Genomic DNA, 26213 nt, shown 5'->3' with positions numbered 1-26213 from the left:
GATAGTATTATAAATTTGATAACAATATTATAAATACAGGTCCTGTTCAATAAGACACATGCTGGGAGTCTGGCTTGTGATCCCTGTGAACATCCGCCTCCCACGTGCTAATAGGTCCCTCTACATTTTACCCGATTAAATCACAAGAAAATTACACCTGTAATTCTACCCACGAAGGAGGTTGAAATCTAGGATTATAGTTCAAAAGCCAGTCCAGGTAAAAGAAAAAAAAAATCCAAGAGATTCCATCTCCTAAAAACATTAGCCAGCACAAAGCAGGGCTGGAGGTGTGGCCCAAGTGGTAGAGCATAGCCAATTAAGCAGGCTGACCAAACGTGAAACCTGATTTCAATCCCCTGCATTGGAAAACAAGGGTGGGAGGGAGAGTAAGGAGACGTCCCAAGCATGTGGGGGGGTGGGAGCAGGAGGGAAGGGGTGTGAGACTCAATTGAGAAGAACAAGCTAAGCCACCACTACAGCACTATGTAAGTAACAGGCCGAAAATGAGCAGCAGTCTTTCTCCAGAGGAGCCAGAAGGAGACAGTGAAGTTAAGCAGCCGCCGGTTCCCATCCTCCGCTCTTCTAAGCTGGGAACTGGCCGAGAGGAAAAGCAGGCCTGGGGCTCAGCTCTGGGAAAAGGCTGCCCATCTCCTCATTGCAGGCCTTGCTGCTCACACCATGCTGATCCCGCTGCTTCTGAGGGCGTGGGGTTCCTGGCTGAGCTCCACCTCAGCGTTTCTCTGAAACACAGCGGCTGTACTGGGTGAGCTCAGCACCTCGCTGTGAGGTCAGGAGCTGAGGCTCACCCATGGCCTGGCTGTCTGGATTCTCTGGACCCGCACGACCGCATGACTGTCCACTCAGTCCTCCCATGGAGCTCCCAATCCGCCCCTCTCAGCGGGCCCCGCCTCCCCTCCCCCTACCCAGCTGCACTGGTGTCCGGTGCATTTGACATTAGTATAATAAACCAGTTTTGTTTCCCAAACTGCTACTGGCAGTTGAGCCTATCTGTACAGAGAGAAAATACTAAAATTCGTGCTTCTTGGGAGATAAAGCAAGCTTTGAAACACAAGAAAAACACAATAGTGACATTTGCATTCATATTATCCTGCAAGATGGTAAAAACTCAGAAACAAGGACTATAAAGTTTCATTCAATGGCTCCACAATTTTTCAAGATACAAAAATATTTTCTATAAATACTACATAAAAGACAATGTGCAATTTATATTTTACAGAAAGATTGAATCCATACTCAAGTGTTTCTAATTATCTAATCATAATTTTCAGGTCACGTGGGAAAAGATCATTTTCAAACCCCCCTGTTACTGCTGTCTATACATTTAAGGTGAGGGGAAAACTCTTTAAAAATGAACTCTTCAGTGATTAAAATGAAAGCAAGACGCGAAAACTGGTGTGCAGTCAGGAACTGCATGAAAACCAACAGAGTTTTTAAAGTGATCAAGAGCTCTATCAGGTGGAACTCTGAGACAGGCAAGTTCACTTTGCTCTTCCTTCATTCCCCCTGGGAGCGACAGGAGCCCGGCCCTGCCTCGCCTCCTCGGGTTATTTAGTGCCACATAAACACTGCAGAGACCTCAGAGCGCGTTATACTCCACACACTTGGATGGATCCGTAGGAAAGTGCTTCTGGCAGATGGTCATTAGCCTCTTCAATCCCTACAAACAAAGACAACGGAGTGGTTGTGATACGTGCACTGCTCCTCGCTGGCCTCCTTCAAGTCTGTCAGGCAGGCCATCCCCAACAATCCCACTCACAGTGTACCCCAGGAAAGTTTGCTCATGTGCACTTTGAGGTATGTACAAAAATGTTCAATGCTCTTTATCCTAATAAGAAAAAAGCAAAATTGCAAACAACCTAAATTTCCAGCCACATAGAAGGCTACGTGAACACATTTAATATGCTCACAATGGGATGTTTTGGAGCAGATCAAAGAAAAGATGCATAAGCTTCTGTGGTTTGTTTATAGGCTGGGCAGTTAGGCCTGTAATTCTCTGTTGGAACCAGGTTGACTAAGGATGAATCGTTACATGGAGTTAATCCACTTTTACTGCGGGCTCAGGCTGGGAACTGGCACGAAGTTCTGGGTGGGGAGCTTATTTTACAACTTCATATATGCTACAATATCCACAATCACTGACTCTACAATGCACTCCAAGCACTACAGTATTCGATGTGCATTTTAAAAGTGATTTCCAGATGACTCCTTAACAGGTATCTTCACATAAAAGAGATCTGTGTACATTTGCCAGAGGGCAGGTTTGTAATTGTGTGTGTGTGCATGCGTGCACACACATGCGTGCATGCACATGCCAGTACTGAATGAAGCTTCAAGGGCCTTGCACTTGTTAGGCAGGCACTTTTATCACGTTGAGCCATGCCTCAGCCCCCTTTTTCCGTTGGCTATTTTAAAGGCAGAGCCTCATTTTAGGCCCACTCTAGCCCAAGACTGTGATCCTCTGCTTACGCTTTTCCTTGCCCCTGCCCCTCCTTGCTCGACTTCACCCAGCCACTGACGGAATTGGAGTCTCTCAAACTCCTCTTTAGCTCTAACAAGGCTCAAACAGCAATCCTCTGATCTATGTCTTCCTAGTGCCTGGGACTGCTTACAGGCCTGAGTCACTGCACTCAGCTGAGTATGTATTAAAAAATAAAGAAATAAAAACTGTTTTAAAGACTTCAAGTTCTCATCAAAAAGAAAATGTACATGTAACCACATTTCAACCCTATTACTACAAGATGACAAAAAAGTAAAGCAAAACCCACCAACTCAGAAACCAAGCATCACCTAATGCTTAGTACTGAGCTTGCACAGCCTGTTTCTTTACAGTAGCGTTGAGAAGAACATGAATATTATGTCTATGTTAGCAGAAAAACAGAAGCTACACAGCTATGAGGTCTTAAAACTTAGCTCCCTTATTATCTGGCTACGTTGTAGGCACTGAGTGATTCCCACAGGAACTTCTAGGGAAAGTGGCAGAGGTGTAAGAACCACAGGGGCCAAATGGGTTCACAGATCATTCAACGTCTACCAACACTACGTGGCCATGATCTCCCCCATCTTCTATGGCAGGTCCATGGGCAATTCTGCCTCAAGCTGGGTGCCAGAGGCTCCCACCTGCAACCCGAGCTACTCAAGAGGCCGAGATCTGAAGGTCATGGTTCAAAGTCAGCTGGGGCAAACCTGAGAGACTGTCTCCAATTAACCACTAAAAAGCCAGAGGTGGAGCTGTGACTCAAGGGGTCGAGTGCTGGCCTTGTGCACAGAAGCTCAGGGACAGAGTCCAGGCCAGAGCTGAAGCCCAAGCACTAGCACCAAACAAACAACAAAACCTGCATCATACTATTTTTCAACTTCTTGTATCTCAAGACAAAAAGACTCTTACTGACTCAATCCGTCTCGTTGTACTGGAAAAGCTGAGCTGTCTCCCATCAGAAAGCTATGCCATATCCACAGATCTCTTGACCAGAGTCCACCAACACTGTCAACAAGACTGCCAAGGCTCTTGTTCTACAGAATTTTCATCCAATCAATGAATATCTCATGGGCCCTCTGTCAACCCCAACTGTTCTAGACTCAAGATGTAACTGTGACCTTGTTCTTGTCCTGCAGAACCTATGAAGAATAAAGTGAACGCTACCACTAGCCTTCCTGGGGGCCATGTACTGCACTGAATTCCCTCGTTCTTAACACCCACTACTCAAACTGCACATGTACACAAGCAGGATCTAAATTTCCTTATGGGCATCCATGCTATTAAAATCCGCCCTCCTCTAGGACTAGGCTGTAGCTCAGTAGTAGAGAGTATGTCCAGCACATGTAAAGCCCTGGATTCAATCCCTACAACCACAACAACAAACTAACAAAAGAACTTCTCTCTAGTCTATTGAGAACTTGGGGAATGTCGATGTCTTTTCCACATTAACATACTTCATCCCCCCAGTCTCTTGTTCTCAGCAAATCTGGTAAAACGACGTCTGCAGTCATCCACATCAGCTATAAAAATGTTAAGTCGGGCCATGGAGCACAGACCCATTATCGAGTGCTGCGAGGTTTCCCTGGCTCAGCAGGCTCGCTCCACCTAACTGGCTTATCCACAAACATTTTATTACCGAATCTACATTAAATACTTTTGTAAACTTCAGATATTGGATGTTCAAAGCTGGGCACCAGTGGCTCACACCTGTAATCCGAGCTACTCAGGAGGCTGAGATCTGAGGGTCACAGTTCAAAGCAGCCCAGGCAGGACTCTTGGAGACTCTTGTCTCCAAATAAATTTCCCAAAAAGCTGGAAGTGGAGCTGTGACGCAAGTGGTAGAGCACTAGCCTTGAACAAAATAAAGTTCAGGGACAGCTCAAGGACCTAGGTCCAAACCCAAACACACACACACACATCTCACCAATTTTCCCTAACTAACTTGGCAAAAAGGAGAATTTTTTAAATGTATGTTTTTAATAGCAAATTCTATTTCATTGCCAAATTAAGGCATAGTACTTTATCAAATGTGAAAAATCACAAGGTTTCTATTTTCTTCTCACTGTGTCTAGATCAAGTGCCAAAGAACATTAATTAAAGAATAGAGGGAAGATAGTTCATTGAGGGTTTTAAAAAAAAAAACTTCAGAAATCTTAAATGCCAGGGTATTTTTAAACAGAAAGTTAATCTAGGAGAAATGGAAATCAGATTATTTATAAAAATAAATCCTGTCTTTAAGAAAATTATATGAACTTTGTTCATAGTATAGATTAATATAACTGGCAAGTTTAATCCTTGCAATTCTATTTCATTGTTAAAGCCAAACAACTTTTTTCCCAGCTTAAAGCTTTTGCCTTTAATAGTCAGTTGTGGTTATTAAGAAATGGAAATGTGGTCGATTTTGTAAAACTGTATTTGAACTCTAAAAAGTATACAGTTCACGCTGAAATTGCATCTTAAAATGCTAATATATGTGAATAAGGCATAAAGCGTGACACAAATTAACATTCAACACTTGGAACTGAAATACAAACAATAAGAAGATAACTCATGAATATGGTAATAACTATTCTTTGGCATAAAATCTGAAAGAACTTTATGCATGTAAGTGAATTTCAAATCCCAAGTAAACTTTCAGAGTATCATCTTCAAGTTTTAGAATAACCATCCAGCAAAAGTCATTATTCAGACACAATCTGGATTTATGACAATATGGCAAAGCTAGGTTACAGTTGATTTTCTTTCATCAAGTTTTCAGAAAAGTTTAGCCCAACAACAGTGCAAACATGTTTCTATGTATAACTTCAAGAAAACTGAACTACTACTACTTTGGGCCTAGTAATGTAAATACAGAAATATGATTATGCACGACTTTAAAAATAACCATATGAGTTGAATCAGTCTCTTCATTCCTCATATCCTTCAGCCAAACGGCTGGGTCACTTTGATAGTTACCCTGGATCTAAAGTGGAATTTATTGTAAACTACCATTTACTGTAAAATATTTAGAATTTCCACACTCCTACATTAATCTGATAAACTTACTTAACTTGCTAATATGTAACTCTTTAAAAAAATATACAAACAGCAACTGCAGTATGTTTACTGCTAAGGGAATTAAGGCCCAACACCTGGCCCTGTCCTCTCACGTAGGACAGCTGAGAGGCTCCTTTCCCAGTGGAGGTGACTTAAATGTAAGCGCTCCTCTACAGGGATTTTCATGCTATCACGCCACGTCCCGTGGACGACGTATGCAGTGCTCGCCTGGCCTGTGCTCCACTGCGTGCTGCCCTGTTACCCACAGCCAACCCCATCGTCTACCGTCAAGGCTTGAGTGGGTCAGGGCAACGGAGCCAATGCAGTCACAATGCCCGTGTCACTCACCAGATTGCATCACACAGAGCAACTGTATCACCACACAATGCAGACCACAAGCAGAACTCGCTGTGGCATACTGTTTTAACTGTTCTACTTTACCGTTATTGTTGTTCATTTATTTTTCTTACTCGATTATTGTTTTAGACAGGGTTTCCCTACGTATCCCAAGCTGGCCAAGGACTCACTATTGTGGCGCGGGCTGGCCTTGCGAGCTCACCTCTACCTCGAGTGCTGGGATTACAGACGTGGCCATCATGCCCAGCTTTTGTTAATTTCTTACTTGGCCTAACTTACAGATTTAATTTTCTCATAGGTAAGTCCATATAGAGAAAAAAAAACTAGTATACATGGTGTTCAGCACTGTCCTGAGGGGAAGAGAGGTGGTCTCCGAACAAAACTCCAGATAAGAGGGGACAGCTGCAATTCTTTTTTTGCACATGAAACTTTCCAGTTTGGGAATCAAAGAACGTTCGAGTACACCCTAACCCGCCCCAAACTGCTCACCTGAATGTATTTCCGCTGAGTTTCATCATTTAAAACATGGGCAACGTGCTTGGAAAAAATCTTTTCCCGGCCAGTTCTGGCATGGATACCAACCATAGTGACACCAATAGGCCAGGGAGCATTGCCAATGGCCATCTGAAGGTAAGCGTCATTTGCCTGAAAGAAAAGTTGGAGAGAATCAGAAATGCAAACACATAGCATTGCTCCTAATTTATATTCCAAGTATTTCACGGTCTTTTATGATACAATTTCCATCCATATCTTTGGCATACTGAAGATACTGTGTTTCTGTTGTTCAAGTAAGAGATAAAAATACAGATGAAAATGCAGGCACCAGAGGCTTATGACTGTAATCCTAGCTATGCAGGAGGCTGAGATCTGAGCTCACAGTTCAAAGCCAGCCCAGGCAGAGAAGTCTCTGAAGCTCTTAGCTCCAATTAATCACCAAAAGACAGAAGTGGAGCTATGGTTCAAGTGGCAGAGTGCTATCCTTGAGCACGGAACGTCAGGGACAGTGCTCAGGCCCTGAGTGCAAGCCCAAGGACTGGCACCAAACAACAACAACAACAAAAATGGAATCACTGTCTTGCTGGAAACCACAAATGCACTGGAAAAAAAAAAAAAAAGCTAAAGCTGTAAAAAGACAAACATCCTTTGTGCACTGGTAATAAATGCATTTCAGATCCAGAATGAGGAAGTGACACAGTGACAGACTCTAGTGGGGCTCCTCTAGACCCTGTGTTCCCCAGAGTGGCCCTAAGAAGACACCATCTCACCTGAGCAGACAGACACCTGTGCCCTGCGCAGATGCCCTCTGCAAACGCCAGGGCTCTGTGTGCTCGGACAACCAACAGGGTCCCCGGCAGAGGTGAGAAGGGAGACAACACTGACCCTCGAGCAAACAGCTAAAGGGTGAGGCTTTTTGCTTTAGACCCACGAGTCTCTCACCTGCCAAGACACAGGGCTTGTAAAACTTAAACTGGGCTAGCTGTGAGGAAGGAGGAGAAAAAAGGAGCAAAGTTTAAATTCTAAAAGACACCATGGGTTTCAAAGCAGACCTCCAAGAGATTTTAATTTTGAAAATCAGACACCTATGCGATTGATAAGTTCAGCTGGTAAAAAATAAACACTAGGAACCCACCACATCTGAACTTACTCTGCTCAACACATTTTGCAAAGCTGAATTTCAAAAAGTATACACACATTTTTTTTTAATCACTGATTCTCATGTGTTTTGTTGGCTGTACTAGAATGTTGAATTCTAGGGCCTTGTGTTTGAGCTCCATCATTAAGCCAAGCCGCTCAGGCCAATTTATTTTTTCAGAGCCTCCAGTTTTTTCACCCAGAGCCAGCCTTGGACACAATGCTCCTACCTCCGCCTCCCAAGTTGATGGGACTACAGGTGCCCATCATCCCACCCTTGTACTTTGAGACAGGTTCTCAGTAACTTCCCCCAGTTGGCCTCAATGCTCCTATCTCTGCCACCTGAGTAGCTGGGAATACACGTGTCTATCACCACACCTAGCTTGTGTAAATTTTTATTCAACTTGGATAAAAATTTCAATATTTAGTCTCCGAAAAATAAAAATAAAAACAAGAACCTTCCACTTGATTCTGATATACCACTACGCAAAAAATGAAACAAGGAACAGCGTGTCTCCTCCAGCAGGTGGGAATGCCCATTACCTCCTGTGGCCATGGTGACAGTGGTTGACAGTCCACCTCTCCAATGGAATCACCGTTAAGAATCATGCAAATTCGTGACCAGCCACTAAGAACCCATTGGCAGAATCTGCTCTAGCAAGGGTAAAATGGCTGTTACCCTCGTGAGCCTGAGGCTGCGAGTAAACCGTGTGGGCACCAGGAATGCCAGCAGGGCCCTCCCTTCCCCAGTGCCCTGGGATGTCTGCTGACAGCCTCCCCTCCTAGCCTCTCGGGAGGCACGGCTCAAACTCTGTCCTCTCTCCGGTCCCAGGCACTCTCTCCTTGTTCCCTTCTACCCATTGACTGCCCTCCACTGCCCCCAGGAGCCCTGAGCCCTGAGGGGTGCTTTCCCCATGCCAACAGAGCCCCCCCAGGAACAAAGAGAACAGCGCTCCCCTGCATGAGGTTTGCCACTGCTGCAGGGGAGGGGGGGGCGAGAGAGAGAGAAAGAGAGAGAGAGAAAGAGAGAGAGACAGAGAGAGAAAGAAAGGGGGGAAGGAGGGAGGCAGAGCGGAAGAGAGAGGGAGAGAGAGTGTGTGAGTGTGTGTGTCCTGGCAGCCGTCCTTGGACCATTTTCCCACACAAATAATACTGAGCATGGCTAAATTACCTTTTGTCATCAGTGCAATAGCTCAGCTACATCATAGATTAAAAGGCCTTTTATTGCAGGTCTGGGAAGCAAATCTATATGACGTCCTTTCTATGGGAGAATCCATTGCAAGCCATAGTCAACCATTTATAACCTTTGAAATTCAATCTCATTCATAAGCCCTGCCTAAAAACCATTCATGCTTTAAAGAACCTTTCAACCTACTTGAAAAATGACTACAGAAGAAGAGCTGTGGGCTGGGGATATGGCCTAGTGGCAAGAGTGCTTGCCTTGTATACTTGAAGCCCTGGGTTCGATTCCCCAGCATCACATATACAGAAAATGGCCAGAAGTGGCGCTGTGACTCAAGTGGCAGAGTGCTAGCCTTGAGCAAAAAGAAGCCAGGGACAGTGGTCAGGCTCTGAGTCCAAGCCCCAGGACTGGCCAAAAAAAAAAAAAAAAGTAGAGCTGTGGCTCAAGTGGTAGAGTGCTAGGACCCAAGCCTGAGTTCAAGTCCCAGGACACACACACATACACATACACATACACACACACACACACACACACACACATGTGCGCGCGCATGCGCGTGCGCGACTGGAGATTATATCTGTAATCCTAGCCTGGGTTCCTGAGCCTCCCCCAGGTGACCACCTGCATAGAGCAGTGAGCACATATTATCCTAGCTACACAGGAGGCCTCAAAGCAGGAAGAGTGACCCTATTTGAAAAATAATCAACAAAAATCAGGGTGGAGGCTCAGTAGTAAGAGCTTAAGGAGTAGAGTACCTGCCTAACATGTGAAAGGCCTGAGTCTCCTCCTCTGTGGTGCTCAAAGCAGAAGAACGTACTAAGAAAATAGTGGTGATCGAGGCTAGGAATATGGCCTAGTGGTAAAGTGCTCGCCTCGTATACATGAAGCCCTGGATTCGATTCCTCAGCACCACATATATAGAAAATGTCCGGAATTGGCGCTGTGGCTCAAGTGGCAGAGTGCTAGCCTTGATCAAAAAGAAGCCCGGGACAGTGCTCAGGCCCTGAGTTCAAGCCCTAGGACTGGACAAAAAAGAAAAAAATACATATATATATATATATAGTGGTGATCTGAAGGCATTCAATGCTTTATGCTGATAAAACAATAGAAAATACAGCTTATCTCCTAGTTCACTTCACATTTATTCTTACATGTACTACACAAAATTCTCCCATCCCAAATGAGCATTGTATTATGCACACAACTTAGATATGCTCAAAATAACAATGTACAACATAATAACGTACCTTCACATATTCTCTCTGCAACATGAATTTGATAATATCTGTTATTGACTCTTTTATGTCAGCAGGAAGATTCTGGGAGAGAAAAAAAGTGTAACTACTGGGTATAGTGAAAACAGCCTTTATTTACAATCAATATCTTCTGATTTGATTTTGTTAGTTCACAAAAGAGCCCTTACCCTTTTTCGAAGCTTTCTGAAGAGTGGTCTGAGGTAGGACTCAGTCTGTTTCTGAGTAGCACTGTTCAGTTTACCTTGCACACTGCGCTTTATATAATCTTCTCTAGCATTCAATTCTTTAGCCCAGACGCCAAGAAGAAACTGTTAAAGAATGAAGATCATGAGGCTGCAATGCCACCTAGTGGTCAATACGTGCATAAGCTCTCCTACACAAAGCACGCTCTCCTTAAAGTGGCTGTCACTGATTAAAAACTTCAGGCAAGATTTAATGAACTAGTTATCATGTAGGTTCCAAAGTAGTATCTCTAGCAAATCACAAACTTCCCACTCTACTACAGCCCTATCTTATGATACTCATTTCCTCAGGAAAGAACTATCAAGCTTCACTACTTGATTGAAATAAAACTTTCACTGGGTTTTTATTTGTACCCATTACATAAAAATCAACCAAGCTAGATTTGTCACCCATAGTGCTACATGCCCTGTGGTATTCAGTCATTCTCCACGTACATTGTAACATTTGGACTCTCTCCTTATACAGAACAAATCAACAAAAAAATCCCACTAATGGATATTACTAACAAAGAAGGAGAAAAGAGTAAGTGTAAAAGAGAAACGGCCCATCCTTCCTGGGTTTACTGTCCAACTGGAACCCTTCCAGAGACAGCAGGTGAAGGCCAAGGAGCACACACATGCATGGCTGCATGCAAACACCACAGTCCATGCCCGCCAGGGCTGTGGGTGCTATGCCTTATCCAGCATTCCAGGATCTTGACGACCAAAGGCTGTATTTAAAATATTCATACGAGTGAAAGCATGTTTGACATCAAAATGTCCTAGTCTGACCACAAATCGTTTGAGAATAAACACTGAGATGCACCTGGGATTTGCCTGTACTACCTAGAGCAGGAGAGAAATGCTGACCACAAAGGTAGAACTGGCCAATCACAGCCAAGCAGGCGGATGGATGTGCCCGGGGCTGCAGGTCACATGTGTTGCTGCTAGTATCCTTCCACTTCCTTCCTGGCCATTTTCACCACTCATTAAAAAAAGCGCTGTAGTCCTAGAGTGTTTATAAAACATAAGAAACTCCTCCAACCTTATGGGCTCATTTTGCTGCTGGGACTCTTTACCATGTGTTTATATTACCCAACTTCCAAGAAAAGTGCCACAAAGGAAGTAAATGCATATTGTAACTGTGCACAGTGGTATCATAAACACAGTATTTGCATCATAAATGCAGTGTTTGCACAAATGTTTGAGAATTTCCCTGTCCTGCCTTTGATCATGGATAGGCCAAAAATAAAAGAATAGTTCTTGAGAGTTCAAAATGCCCTCCTTCCCTGGCCTAAGATACTCACCTTCAGGAACTTGGTGATGATGTCCATGTCCTTATGGTCATCGCCCTTCCCTAACGATTCCCCCAGGGCCTAAAGAGAAAGAACAACACTTCCATTCATCAGCATACAAACAAATACAAACACATGAACATCACTGGGTTAAACAAGATTGTCACATACATGCTTGTTATCTTTTTTTTTTTCTTGTACTAGGGTTTGAACTGACTCAGGGCTGTCATTAAGCATTTTTGCTCAAAACTACCATTCTACCACTTGAGTCACAGCTCCACTTCTGGCTTTTTGCTGGTTCATTGGAGATAAGAGTCTCATGGACTTTCCTGCCTGGGATGGCTTGGAACTGTGACCCTCAGATCTCAGCCTTCTGAGTAGCTAGGATTACAGGTGTGAACCTCTGAGGCCCAACTGCTTGCTTTTTTTTTTTTTTTGGCCAGTCCTGGGGCTTGGACTCGGGGCCTGAGCACTGTCCCTGGCTTCTTTTTGCTGAAGGCTAGCACTCTGCCACTTGAGCCACAGTGCCACTTTTGGTCTTTTCTATATATGTGGGGCTGAGGAATCGAACCTAGGGCTTCATGTATACGAGGCAAGCACTCTTGCCACTAGGCCATATTCCCAGCCCTTGCTATCTTTTTTTATGAAGCTAGTGAATTATACACTTGAATGGGTAACATATAGTATGTGACTATTCAAATAAAGTTATAAAACTATAAAGAAAAGGAAGATAGGAAAAAGGAAGAAAGAAAGGGGAGAAGGGAGATTCTGACCAACAACTCGCTGTTACTTCAGTAAAATGTAGACATGCTGGGGGAAGGGGCATTAAAATGACTACAATCTTAATTCACAACTATTATCTCACTCTTAGCAACCACTATATGCATAAGGGTCAGAAACTAAAGGAAACAGAAAATTTACAGCTTGCGTTGCATTAAGCAGTTTTCAAAACTTGAAGCTCTATTATTTTACAGGTAAACAATGCAACACTACTTCTTAATGAAATGACAGGTATGACCCCATGTTCAACACAGTGGCTAAACTGGAAAGCTAGATCCGCCACCACAAGTTGGCAGGAATGTAAGGACACAAGCTCCTAGCTCAAGAGCAACTTGGTGGTAGTTAGGCAAGTTAAATATACATGTGCAATTCCCACAATCCTGTTTCAGACCATAGCGATTGTATAAGACTGTTTATCACAAAGCTGTTTGTAGTTAAGAAGGAGCTGGAAGAATCCAGCAGCCCATCATTCTGAGGAAACAAAAAAAACAAATATAGTGAATGCCACATGTAACACTTAAAAGCAAAGGAATTAAATGTGTCTAAAGCATCAAGGATGATTCTTAAAAGCAGTACAAGGTGAAAATCAAGTAAAACCAAAAGGGCAGGGATAGAAATGACCACCATGCAATTTTATATATGCACATCAAATGCTGCAAGCTTTCCACAAACACCAGAAAATAAAGGGAGAAACATCAAAACTATTACAATGGATACTTGTGAAAGGAGGTGGTAGAGTAATCTGAGCAAATGACAGAGGAAAAGCAACAGAATGAAACAATGGAACTTCCCACGGAGCCAGCACACTCCAGTGTGATCTGCGGTGACAAGTGATTGGCTCAGCCATCTCTGCCCAGGAAAAAGGGATGATGGGGAGCTGGATGGGCTAAGCGTAGAGATTACCTCTAACTCTTCGATGGTGGTGTTTTCCTCGTGAACTTTCAGGTCATTCTGTGTGTCCTCCTCCCCAGGCTCCTGCCCGCCCACGATCTCATTGAGGTACTGCTGATCAATCTTATCTAAAGCTGCCTTCAGATCATTCCTCAGGCCCTGACAAAGGTAAAGACCAAGCACCTCTTATGAACTTTCATGAGCCTTTCACTGTTGGCTTCTCATTAAGGGTAATGTATGCTTCATTTTTCTATCCATATGCAGTTAAGAAGTTGGCAAAACAGGAAGTAACATTATCAACACGTTATAATTTCAAAACATTATGTATCAATACATTATACTATCTATAAAACTATCATCACTGTCTAATTTTTATTTACATATGTAAAGGGAAAGGTTTAGAATGTCCATTCAGGTAAAGAAAGCAGGCATGGCTAACACACCCAACTAAAAATCTTCATAAAGGCTCTTTTATCAAAATCTGAGTACTTGCTATGTATCATGTGGGAGACAAAGGATTCCAAAAGACTATCACATTTAATTTTCCTAACATCATTGCTTCTATTTTACAAACGAGGACCCTAAGACTTGAACAGATTAAACCTCAGTGGTCACATACAAATAACTGTAATCCAGGAATAGAATCCAAACCTTCTATTCCTAAGCTCTTGCCTCAAAATCTCTATATATGCACACAACTGGAGCTTCAAAACATATAACTTTTAAAACTAAAAAGTTGTCTCCAGCGCAAGTAATCCAACAACTCAGTATTTCCATTTTTGCCTGTAACACGTACTTAACAAAACTCCTTACTACAGTAGCTTATGCACTATAATGCTCCTTTTCTAGGTTTGTTCACACTTCTTACCTTGTTGACTTCTGGGGTAAGGATCTCTATTTTTCTTAAACGTTGAAAAGCATCATAATCAGTTTCTCCAAATAGTCTAATTGGTTCTCCTCTTTCTCTCAATCTTCTGATAACCTATAAACAGAAACAAATGCCCAGTAAATTACTTAATTTTTTAAGACACTAAACAGCTCAAAGTAATTTGCATATTTTACCTTAATACTGAAACCTGGGTTTAATAAAGCTAATCTAATTATCCAAATCTATGTTTCTGAGTGAATATAAAATCCCCAAATATTTTAATCATTTCAATTATACTAAACTGTGAGCAAAAGAGAAAACAGAGTACCTTTAATTAAAATCCTTGACTAAAATGTGACGACTATAAAATTTTATTACTGAATAGCTCCTAGAAAATGGTGATAGATGAATCTGCAATTCAAATGTAAAGTAAGCCCTAAATATAAACCATCAGTATTGTGTCAGAAATGAAAAAAACAAGCCTTTTTATTTGAAGATAAGGGATTAACTTTTGGTTCTCATTTTACATAATTACAACTTAGTTGTCTTTTAGAACCAAGAAAATTGAGAGGGTGGGTGGGGCTGGGAAAGATGGGAAACGAATCCTAAAAGGGGTGAAAGCACTGTACTTGCAAACTGATGTGCTGAACTGAAAACCCTTTGTACAAAATAATAAAAATAAGTAATTGCGGCAGGGGTATCAAACTAGTCCCAGAGCTTGAACTCTGGGCCTGGGCACTATCCCTGAGCGGCCATGATCAAGACCCAGGACTAGTACAAAAAATAAAAATAAAAAAAATAGAAGAAATATGGGTTCAGATTTAGAAAAAAAAAAAAAAACCTAGACTCCACATATGAAAAAAATTCAGGAAAAAGAGACATTAATGACCACAGAACACACAAAAACATGTTCAATTCTAGTAACAGAAAATTGAAAATAAAAACACTTAAAAAACTATGTAAATCTTTATATTTGATCTGGAAAGATGAAGCAGTTTAAAAGGAGAGAATAAGTAGCAAAATAATATTATGTAAAATAAATTAAGTATATTAGATGAATTTATATTTACTTAGAGTGCATTTGCTCATTGCTTAAAGTTTAAGCTTGGAAGATAACACTACCAAGAAAACAAGCAGAGAATAATGTAGCAGCTCATGAAGGAAACTGTAGCTACAGGAGTTTGGGGTTAGTGTGCTTTCCTATATGGGAAATGACATAAAACTTAGGTGACACTATGGAGATTTTTCTTTTTGCCCACTAATACTTGTAATATTAACCTACCTCTTGCCTAGAAAGAGTCATGGGTAATTTTTCCTCAGCCAGTTCAAGTTCTAATACTGGATTTGATGAAGTTAGTGGTTTCTGGTCCTCTTCTTTTGGTTGTATCTATATTAATTGCCAAAAGAAATAAAGTTTAGTTTTTAAAATAGTGTCATCACGTTACCTATGCACAGAAATGAAGCACATTTAAATACCGAAGGTATATTACATGTTTCTCTGAGGAAAGAATTCCTAATCCTAATAGTTGTACATGCTTTTAAGAGCTTGGTAAATGCATCCATTTCAGTCAGGAACATCGCAAGTAGACAGCATGCACGCAGAGAAAGCACTCTTGCTATAAACATGGCATTACTATAGTGGTTTCCAAAATCAAACTTGATATGGCTGAAATCTGCACTCCCTTTCTCCTCAGCTTCTATTTTAGGTACACTTCTTTACAATAATCTATTTGCTTCTCCTCTGAGAGAAACATCTTACAGCCTTGATTGCTGAAAGCATTGAAAGGAAGATTAAAGAACTGCTGTCCACCAGAAATCCATGAAACTTCAAACTCAAGCTTCTTCCTATTTCGCTTTGGAAAAGGATTCTTCCAACCCTAGAGAAATTACCACTGGATGTGTAGAAAACTTCTCCAAGCTGCGCAGAATTGGCCAAAAACCGATGTCTAAACCTTGTAGTAAAATGAAAAATGGCAGTTCTTTGTACATCAGTCACAGAAAGAGTGGACAGGCCTTGCATATGAAAACTTCAGGGAAAAAGCTCTTCATATATTTTCCATATCTGGGCAGCAGCCCATGTCATAGATTAGGATAACATTAGCCCCACTGTGTGGTCTATAAAGATACTGAATCATGGTTTCCCATTTAGCCACTAATTTCTAGGAGCAAGATTCCAAACAACACCAAAGATCAACAGTAAAGAAAAAAACTCAACCAACTAAGAAAAGCTATTTGGTAAAAATTACTTATTTAATGATTCTATGGTTTATGGTTAGAGTTGTGTATAACTGACCGTGAGATCAAACTAAAGTAAAAAGAATTAAATTGTTGGGCACTGGTGGCTCTGCCTGTAATCCTAGATAGTCAAGAGACTGAAGATCTGAGGATTGTGGTTTGAAGCTAGCCTGGACAGGAAAGTACCCGTGAGACTCTTATCTCCAATTAACTACCAGAAAACCAGAAGTGGAGCTGTGGCTCAAAGTGGTAGAGCACTACCCTTGAGCAAAAGAACTCAGGGACAGCGCCCAGACCCCAAGTTCAAACCCCACGACCAGGTCATAAAAATGGTAGCTCACTCTTAGAAAGGAAAAAGCAATGTGCAATCTATATTATCACCACTACCAAGAAGAAAATATTAAATATATCTGCAGGGAAAACAAAAAAAAAACCTGTGCTATTATTCAAGCACATAATCTAAACTTCAGAACTAAAAGCACTTTTAATTATACAGTGTCAGTAGATAGCTGTAGGGCAAAGATGTAAGAGATTTGTCAGCTGGACTCAAAGTTGCAAGCAATCTCTCTACAGTAATTACTCTGCTTCACTGCTTTCCAATTTATAAAAGAAGCCCACCCATTCCCCGAGACGATCCATATGGGGCAGAAACTGCCAGAACATTGAATTCTCTTTCTACCTTAGCAAAAAATGTTGAAGAAAAGGTTCAAATTTAGAGATCTGGGAATGTGACAAGTCAGCAGACTAAACTTAGGGTAAGCTTGGGCTATACAATGGTGGTTGGGCAAGCAAAATACCAAGAACTCTTCTTTCTGACTGACTACTCAATAGCTGTTTACATAAAACATACTTTAACTTCCTAAACTAACAGCTAGAAAACTACCAAAACACAGCTACCAGAAATCTAACTCCATGTTTCTTCACTATTTGCCCTTTGCCAGCACTACAAAATGAAGCCAAGTGCATTTGCATACCATTTGCATTCCTCATGCGTCCTCTTAGAAATGCTATGTCACATAAATTAATTTCCAGGACTTTGCCCACTACATGCACAAGAATGTTAATTCTATATTGATGGTTCACAAGCAGAAAGTTAATTTCAAATTAGGGTTCAGTGTATTTCAGTAGACTCATGACAATGAGTGCAGATTATTAGACCAGATCTAGTTGTCTGTTACAAGATCTTAAACATGGTTTCTCCACATAAGAGGTTATAACCAGTTACCCCTCCCAATACCCCCCCCCATACGATATCAACTAATTTCAAAGATAGTTGCAGAAATGCTTCTAAGATACACAAGCAAAGCCTTTCAGACAAGTCATCTGTTTCTAAACAATATTTCAAAATTGTACTTCTTAACCAATGGACTAATAAAGCAAAACTATAAAATGCTATCCCTTATTGCAACCAAAAGGCATATTAATGTACATGGTGCTAGATTTCAGGCAGAGGTACTTAGGGCCCCAAAGGAATTTTCCATCAGAGCAAACATAAAATCAATGGTCTGAAATATTCAGGAGAAAGCAGGGCCATCACTACTGCCAGTGTCCCCGCTGCCCAGTGACTGCGGTGCTTTGAACTCTACTGGGAGAGGTGGGGAGAGGAGTGTAGAGATGGAAATCAGGCACTTGCAGGTCCAGCTGTGATCTCAAGCCACTTCATGCTGTCCACAAAAAGCCAAACCATTCCAAGCCAGGAGGCATGCATGTCTTTTCCTGAACTCAAGAGAGAGATTATTTTTTAAAAGCAAAAGCAAAAACTCATACCTCTCCAGATGGCTTCTCACTTACAGGCTAATGTATAACATTAATAAATTGAACAGAGATCAATAATTTTGTCATTTATCAACTGTATAATAATAAACTCAGAAATATGTAATTTAACATAAAAAGGTACTCTTACCTTGTAGCCACATCTTTCAAAATACGCTTCCTCTTCTTTTTTTGCAAGTTCACTTCTCTTGAAATATTTCTTATTTTCCTATTAAGGGAAGATAAAAGGTTAGTAATATGTCCTTGGGAAAAATTGCACGTCACATAGTCCTCAGTGCTTTGGAAAGTATTTGAAAACATTCTTAAATGTCACACAACTTTGATGCTTTTGGGTTCTCTGGTCTCTGTAACACACAGTGGGTGTGGACACAGATGTGTGACAGATGTGCAAGTATTTCTCTCCAAGTATCACTTGAATGTTTGTCCAACTCAGCGAAGAGAAGAAACCAACAATAATTTCCAAATGTTTGTAAGTTCATTTCCTAATGTCTTAGTTGAAAGAAAATTTCTACAAGTGGATTGTGAACCACAGAACTGTGTGTTTTAACTATTTTCTCATAACTGGAACTAATATAACAAGGAGATATAGTCAACTTTTGAAAACAAGAGTTCTAAGAGTGTGCTTTTTTTTTTAAAAGAATTATTTTTTCTCAGCACTACACATTTTTTTCTTCTTTATTGTCAAAGTGGAGTACAGAGGGGTTACAGTTTCATATGTAAGGCAAGTACAGCCCTGGCTTCTTTTTGCTCAAGGCTAGCACTCTGCCACTTGAGCCACAGCGCCACTTCTGGCCGTTTTCTATATATGTAGTGCTGGTGAATCAAACCCAGGGCTTCATGTATATGAGGCAAGCACTCTTGCCACTAGGCCATATTCCCAGCCCAAGAGTGTGCTTTTCCGTGCGTTGGAATTTCAGTTAGCAAATAGATGTCAAATGTTGTTAGTGAATCCGAAGCATTTGCTTGATTTGTTTTAATGCTAAGAAACAGAGATCTCAAAGTCTTATCCAGGCTAAAAATATTAGTACTTTACATACCTGCATTGTAAAATCTACAGCCCAATTTATAAGCTAAGTGCAGCTCTGCCTCTTGGATATTATTCCATTAATGACTCTACTCAAATAGACACTTCCCTACTTTGTAAACTAATTATAATAGAACTGCAATACTATTTCCACGTGTCTTTAACACCCTGTAGTTCTACTAGGATAAAAGTTTGAAGTTGACATAGCAAGATCCAGTTACCAGCACCTGAATCTACTAACATCAGTAAAATACTATGCCCAGCCTATGAAAACCACAGGAAGGACAGCGCAGCACCTATGACATACTCTTCTCAACAGCAGGGAATAAAAGACTAAGGAAAGACAACAAACCAACCCAGGATACTGGTTTAGTCTGAGCCTCCCCAACAAATCAGTTACATGAGACAAAAAGGAGAAGCTGGAGAAATGAAAATGTTCTAGATTAAAAGGAAAAAAGTCATAAAAAGGAAATGCAGTTAATTCTGTGTGGATCTGATTTGAACAAACCAACTGCAAGCACAAAAACATACATAAGTTAAATGGAATATATGACTGTGAATTTTATCAAATAATTTTAGATCAGGTAACATCCTAAGACCTGGGCAACACTGCTGAGTGAAAGAGCCAGGATCAGAACTCTGGTGTGGTCCACCATAGCTACAGGATGAAGCTATGGTCCTTCACATCCAAATTTCAGCATCTCAACTTATTCCTTTTACCTATGTGTTCTACAATCATCATACTTCACATATGTGTGCCCGCTCCACTGGTGTACTCCCCGAAAGGGCTGATTACGTAGGAAGTAAAAGGACTGCTAAGGCCAGAGTCCACTCACCGTCCATGATTGTTACCCTGGAACACTGTCTCAATTCCATTGGTCACACCTAATTAACTAGGTATTAAATCTCACAACATCTGAAATCATGGATTAAGAACTCTGGTGAGACCCTATAGTGTTGCTTTATAAATGTTCTTCTATAGATGATAAATGTGAGGATTCACAGGTCTAAGGTTCGCAAACCTGCCTCTATCACCTGTAATGTCTGCCTACAGGACAGTGACAGCAAACATTATCAAGCGCTGTAGGCATGCACACACAGTGAGATCAAAGGAGGACACCCTTAGGGGAGGAAGCCAAAGGCACAATGCCTCTGCTTCTGATCACATACTATTTATCAAAATGAATTCCAGGAAATGGGAAAAACTATCAAGTACAATAGTACATTTTTATGTATCATAAATATTTTATATTATCAAGGCAATATATTTTCAGTGATGTCAGTGAATCTAAAATAGGCTGAATGAAGTCAAGCAAGCAAGAGAGAGAGATCATAACCAATCATTCCATTTGCATAAAGTTCTAGAACAAGCAGATCAGTGTCTGTGGGTAGACAGGGTGGGTCAGGCTACAGGGAGGGAAGGCAGGATTACAAATAGTCTAAGGAAACTGGTGAAATGGCTATGTTCACACTCTTCCTTCTGTAGACAAGTTTCACAGATGCAATGAATTCACTGAATTGTACACATTAAAAATGTAGTCTAAGCCAGGTGCTGGTGACTCTCACACCTGTAATCCTAGCTACTCAGGAGGTTGAGATCTGAGGATAGCAATTCAAAACCAGCACAAGCAGGAAAGTCTGTGAGACTCTTATCTCCAATAAACTACTCAGAAAAAGCTGGAAGTGGTGCTGTGTCTCAAGTGGTAGTGCTAGCCTTGAGCACATAGAAACTCAGGGATAGCACCTAGGCCTTAGAGTTCAAGACCCAGGACAGGCAAACAAACATGGTTTACTAAATGCCAAAACTACTTTACAAATCAAGTTCCACAAGAGGGTTTTGTGGGGAGGGAAGGAGAAGGGTACAGGTGGGGAACTGACAGAAGGAGAAAAACAGAAGGAAATAACCAACAGTAATGGTAGCTGGGTGCTGGTGGCTCAAACCTGTGATTCCATCTATACTCAAGAGACTGAAATCCAGAGATGAAAAGACAGAAAGTCCAAAAGACTCCAATAATTACCAATACAGTTAAGCTGGAGGTATGGCTCACGTGATAGAAATGAATAAGCAAGCTGAGCAAGAACAAATCCCTGAGCTCAACTCAGGTACCAAGGGATGGGGATGGAGGTCTTTCAACTTAATAAGAAAAAGAAACTAACCTAATTAAATATTCCAGTAAATGACAAAGAGCCATATGAAAGTGCTTGGCATTGCTAATTATGAGGAAGATGCAAATTAAACCAAAATACAGCTGGGCACTGTACAAACGTAGCTACAGCTGATGTCTGATAACTGCAGTTCAAAACCAGCCCAGTAGAAAAGTCTGTGAGGCTCTGACCTCCAATTAACCAGCAAAATGTAGGAAGTGGAAAGTGTGGCTCAGTGGTAGAGTACCAGCCTTGGGCAAAAATGCCAAGCATGATGGAGAGATCCCGAGTTCAAGGCCAATATTGGCACACATGCACAAACAGGACTCTCCAAAATAATCAGCAAAAAGCCAAGTTTGAGGCGTGGTTCAAGTGGTAAAGCGTCAGCAGAGCAAGCAAACTGAGCAGGTATGAGGCCCTAAGTTCAAACCCCAGTACTGAAATGAGTTAATAACCAACTCCAAAAAGACTGCAGGGTATAGTGGTTCCGTGGTAGAATGACTCCCTAACAATCATGAGACTCTGAGTTCAAACCTGAATACTGCAAAGAAAAAGAACATAATGGATACGACTACACTAAAAGGTTGACAACACAAACTGCTGGCAGTCTTCTATTGCTACTGAGCGTGTAACACAGTGCAGCCACATTTTATAAACCTAAACATGTACATACTTATGGCTCAGCAATTCTGAAGACAAAGGAGCATGTAAGACTTGGTCACAGATGCAGAATAGCCAAATTCTGGGAGCAGCCTAGGTACGCAGCACTGGGAGGATGATAAACAAAATATTGCTTTAGCAATAGGGGACAAATAGGGCTGGGGATATAGTCTAGTGGCAAGAGTGCCTGCCTCGGATACACGAGGCCCTAGGTTCGATTCCCCAGCACCACATATACAGAAAACGGCCAGAAGCGGCGCTGTGGCTCAAGTGGCAGAGTGCTAGCCTTGAGCAGGAAGAAGCCAGGGACAGTGCTCAGGCCCTGAGTCCAAGGCCCACGACTGGCCAAAAAAAAAAAAAAAATAGGGGACAAATAACTGACATAGGTAGCAAAATTAACTTCCACACACTATTCCGATCAAATGAAATTCCTTCCACATGCAAGAGTACACAGTATGAGCCTATTTATGTCAAGTTCTAGAATAGGCAAAATTAAGGGTGTAAAGAAATCAGACTGCAGTTGCTTCTGGGGGTGACAGAGACCCTGCGAAGGGATGTAGCTCAGTGAAGAATTCTTGCTTAACATGCACAATGCCCCAGGTTCAATCCCCAAATGCCAAAAAAAAATATGTATACATGCACACATATATAATATACATATATACACAATAATATAATACATATACATTTATATACACATATACATACACACATACCACCGATTTGGTAATGAAAATTATTTACAGATCCTGGACCAGCATTTTAAAGACAGATTTAAAAAATAAATCATATAAATCCTATGACAGGCTCATAGCTACAGTAAGAATTACTCCGTTAATTTTTCCACATATACAACTACCTCTGATCAAAAATTATGTAATACATTTGTTACTATGGTTGGAGAAGTGAAAAGGCTATGTTACTGATGGACAACCAAGATGTACTCCAATAAACGCTTTAAGCTGCATTTGAAATTACAGAGCTGCAAATCAGAAGGGAACCTCCACAGGCATATAGTATGGAAAGGTGTCTGGTCATTTACGTGCTGAAGTGAGGCAAGATCAATTGTCCACACGGGAATATGGAACTTAGACTGCTCCCGGCTGACCACGGAGGCATGGGGAAATCATGCAACCCTAAGTCTCAACTGCAACACACATCTGCGTTCTGGTTGGGATATCTCACCAAATCAAGTGCCAAATTAAAAACTAAAAGGCAACTGGGAAAACAGTGAATGATGCAACATTAAAAGCAATTATGAAGAATCACTTTTAAATCAAACCTAATTACGCAAACGTGCATTCTGTATAAACAGGTTGAGCTGAGTCTTTCATAATGCAATTTTCCCTTTACAGCACTAGTTCTCCCTCACATCAAGTAGAGATCCAACAACCTAAGTGTTTTAGTTAGCTCCCTTTTCACAGTTGTTTCTTTTGTTGTTCATTTTAAATGGGCCAGTTTGGGGGCTAGAAGTCAGCACCTGGCACTGTCCCTGAGCATTTTTTTTTTAGCAAAGCTAACACTCTACATTTGAGCCACAGCTCCACTTCCAGTTAACTGGTGATAAGAGCCTCATAGACTTTCCTGCCCAAGCTGGCTTTGAACTACAATCCCCAGATCTCAACCTCAACCTCCTGAGTAGCGAGGCTCACAGGATGAGCCACTAGCACTTGGCTATGTCTATTTTTAGTACTAATGATTATGAAATATGTCACCTGCCAACCTAATAATTCTAACTTGCATCCTACACATCAATCAAAGGCCTCAAAACAGTGTCAAAATACAGGACCTCAGACAATTGTGGGTCCAGAATGACCCTTTGCACAAACTCATGAGGCCACAGCTGTTTTCAATCCTATGGGTAAGAAAGAAATGGCAAGAAATCAAGGCAGAGGCACGGAACTAGCAACACTCAGCCAGAGCCAGTTTTGCTTCACAATACCTTTGAAGTGATCATCAAGAGTTAAGCAGTGGGGGCTGGGGATATGGCCTAGTGGCGAGAGAGCTTGCCTTGTATACATGAGGCCCTGGGTTCGATTCCCCAGCACCGCATATACAGAAAACGGCCAGAAGTGGCGCTGTGGCTCAAGTGGCAGAGTGCTAGCCTTGAGCAAAAAGGAAGCCAGGGACAGTGCTAAGGCCCAGGACTGGCCAAAAAAAAAAAAGAGTTAAGCAGCGCTTACTCAAAACATCTGGAACCAAGGGTTTTGTTTTGTTTTGTTTTGTTTTTAATTATTCTGGAGTATTTGCACATTCATAATGAGAAACTTTGAAAACACAGAATTCCCATATGTTCCATGTACACTTAACATATAGAGACCAAAGGCAATTTTTACACAATAGTTTGAGTATAGGCCTGTGTTTTGAAAATTCAGCTGAAGTCAGCTGCAGGATTCTGGGGCATTTCAGATTTTCAGATGAGAGCCGCTCAATCTATAGTAAAATGATTTTTATTACGCCTTGATATTTGACCACAGTCTTTTAATATCCTGTGGGACAAAACAAAGTAAACATAAAGCATTTTGCTTTACTTACAACAGCTGCCTGAGGGAAAAGCAACTGAGCTGCAAGCTAAATAGGCTGCTTTAGTTTGTTGGGTTTTTTAAATGAAATACTATCTTGTCACGAGTACATACTGTCAAAAATATGCTTAGGACTTTTATAATCGGTCAGGTTTCTCACTAAACACCTGTGAGGCTATCATTATTTGTTGACTATGATTTTTTTTATTTAAATCCCTGTTCCGGATGAAAATTCAAAGTGGTGACAACTTAGACCTGCCACCGCAAACTTGGGTTTCCTCAATGCTTTAATAATGCCTCTAGAAACCTCACACAGTCGCTTTGTAAGACTGTGTGATGGAACGCGTCACGGGGGTGGGGGGGCAGGAGGGCGGGTGATCCCCAGATGACTGGTGAATACTTTCCAGGTCTCTCTCACCTCTGAGTTGGTAAACGCGGATATATGTAAACCCATTCGCAGAAGCCCTCAGCGAGCACAAAGGTCGCCTGGGACCCAACGCTTCCAGAACCCGAGGGACCGTCCCGCAGCGGGGCGCCGGCGATCTCTCACAGACACCTCCCCCCCCCCACCCCGGGATGAAGGCGCGTGATGATTTCCCCTCCCTCTTTCCCAGTACCGCCGGGCGATGTCTCGGTCGGTCCGGTGGAGCGGTGAGCTCTGGGTCGGGGGACCGAACGCACAGGGGGATGCTCTTCGCGGTGAGAACTTTATCCTACAGTCCCGAGACGGTCCCGCCTCGGTCTCGGGAGGAAACGATCCCCAAGGACCGAGGCGGCGCGGCGCCACAGCTCCCAGGGAGGGGAAGAGAAACGGGGTGGGGGCCGGAGGGCCCGGGGGCGGCGAGCAGGCCGGGGGAGGGCGCGGCGATGGGGGTGCCGGAACTCCGGGACTCCCGAGGGGTGGGGGCTGCCCCCCGAATCTCCTCAGTGGCACCGCCCCCCCCCCACGCCCCCCCACCCCACGCCCCCCACCCCACGGCCACTCCCCAACCCGCCGCCACCCCGCGTCCTCACCACCAACAGGTTCCGGTCCTCCACCAGCTGTCGTTTCCGCAGAATCTCCGACTTGAGGACGTCCATCCCGCCGCCCGGCGTTAAGCCCGCGTCTCCCTCCCCCGCTTCTCCAGCCCAGGGCCCCGCCACCCCACGCCCAAGCACACCCCACAGCCGACCCGCGGCGGAACAGCGCCGGTACCGGACAACAACAACCGACGCGGCCGCTTCCGGCGGAAGTTGGGATCAGTGAGAGGAGGGAAGAGAGCGCCGCGGGATGCCGTAGGGTGGCGAAGCCGCTGCTCGTCGGCGCCCTCTGACGGCGCCCTCCGGAAGCGCGCCTGCAGTATCCCCTGGGAGGTGGTGGTGGTGGTGGTGGTGGTGGTGGTGGTGGTGGTGTCGGTCATGGGGTTTGAACTCAGGGCCTGGGCACTGCCCCTGAGCCCTTTTTACCCAAGCCTAGCGCTCTATCACTATGGGCCACGGTTCCACTCCTGGTATTCTCTGGGACATACCTGCCCAGGCTGGCTTTGAACCACGACCTTCAGATCTCAGCCTCCTGAGTAGCTAGGATGACAGGTGAGAGCCACCAGTACCTGGATGCTCCATTAAAAAAAAAAATTGTTTTTGTATCTGCTAGTTAGGGCCAAAAACTTTAACGGGAAATACCTCAAGTATGCTCATTAAAGAAAGTTTTGTTCTGTTTTGTTTTTTCCTATAATAGAAGGTGTCATTAGTGGTCCTAAGTCTCTTGTTTATCAAGAGGATTCATGTGCTAAGTGGAAAGTGAGGTAAGCCTGAATAATAACTCACTTCTAAGTATAGAGCAAAATGCCACTGTTCAT

At 42.5% G+C, this 26213-nt stretch overlaps 1 protein-coding gene across 1 annotated transcript; it reads right to left on the bottom strand.

Annotated features, from left to right (window-relative positions):
• Positions 1-1086: 1086 nt before the first annotated feature.
• Positions 1087-25483, bottom strand: Prpf18 (pre-mRNA processing factor 18). The gene is made up of 10 exons (XM_048367701.1): positions 25390-25483; positions 18155-18232; positions 15299-15403; positions 14017-14130; positions 13161-13307; positions 11490-11558; positions 10129-10269; positions 9953-10024; positions 6380-6535; positions 1087-1678 (listed from the first exon to the last, which is right to left on the bottom strand). The coding sequence occupies exons 1-10, from the start codon at positions 25453-25455 to the stop codon at positions 1598-1600; spliced, it is 1029 nt and encodes a 342-aa protein (XP_048223658.1). The 5' UTR covers positions 25456-25483; the 3' UTR covers positions 1087-1597.
• Positions 25484-26213: the final 730 nt, after the last annotated feature.

Source organism: Perognathus longimembris, chromosome 18, assembly GCF_023159225.1.
Source record: "Perognathus longimembris pacificus isolate PPM17 chromosome 18, ASM2315922v1, whole genome shotgun sequence".
Classification (NCBI taxonomy): Eukaryota; Metazoa; Chordata; class Mammalia; order Rodentia; family Heteromyidae; genus Perognathus; species Perognathus longimembris.
The sequence above is the reverse complement of the archived record's forward strand: the minus strand, read 5'-3'. Positions and strand labels throughout refer to the sequence as shown.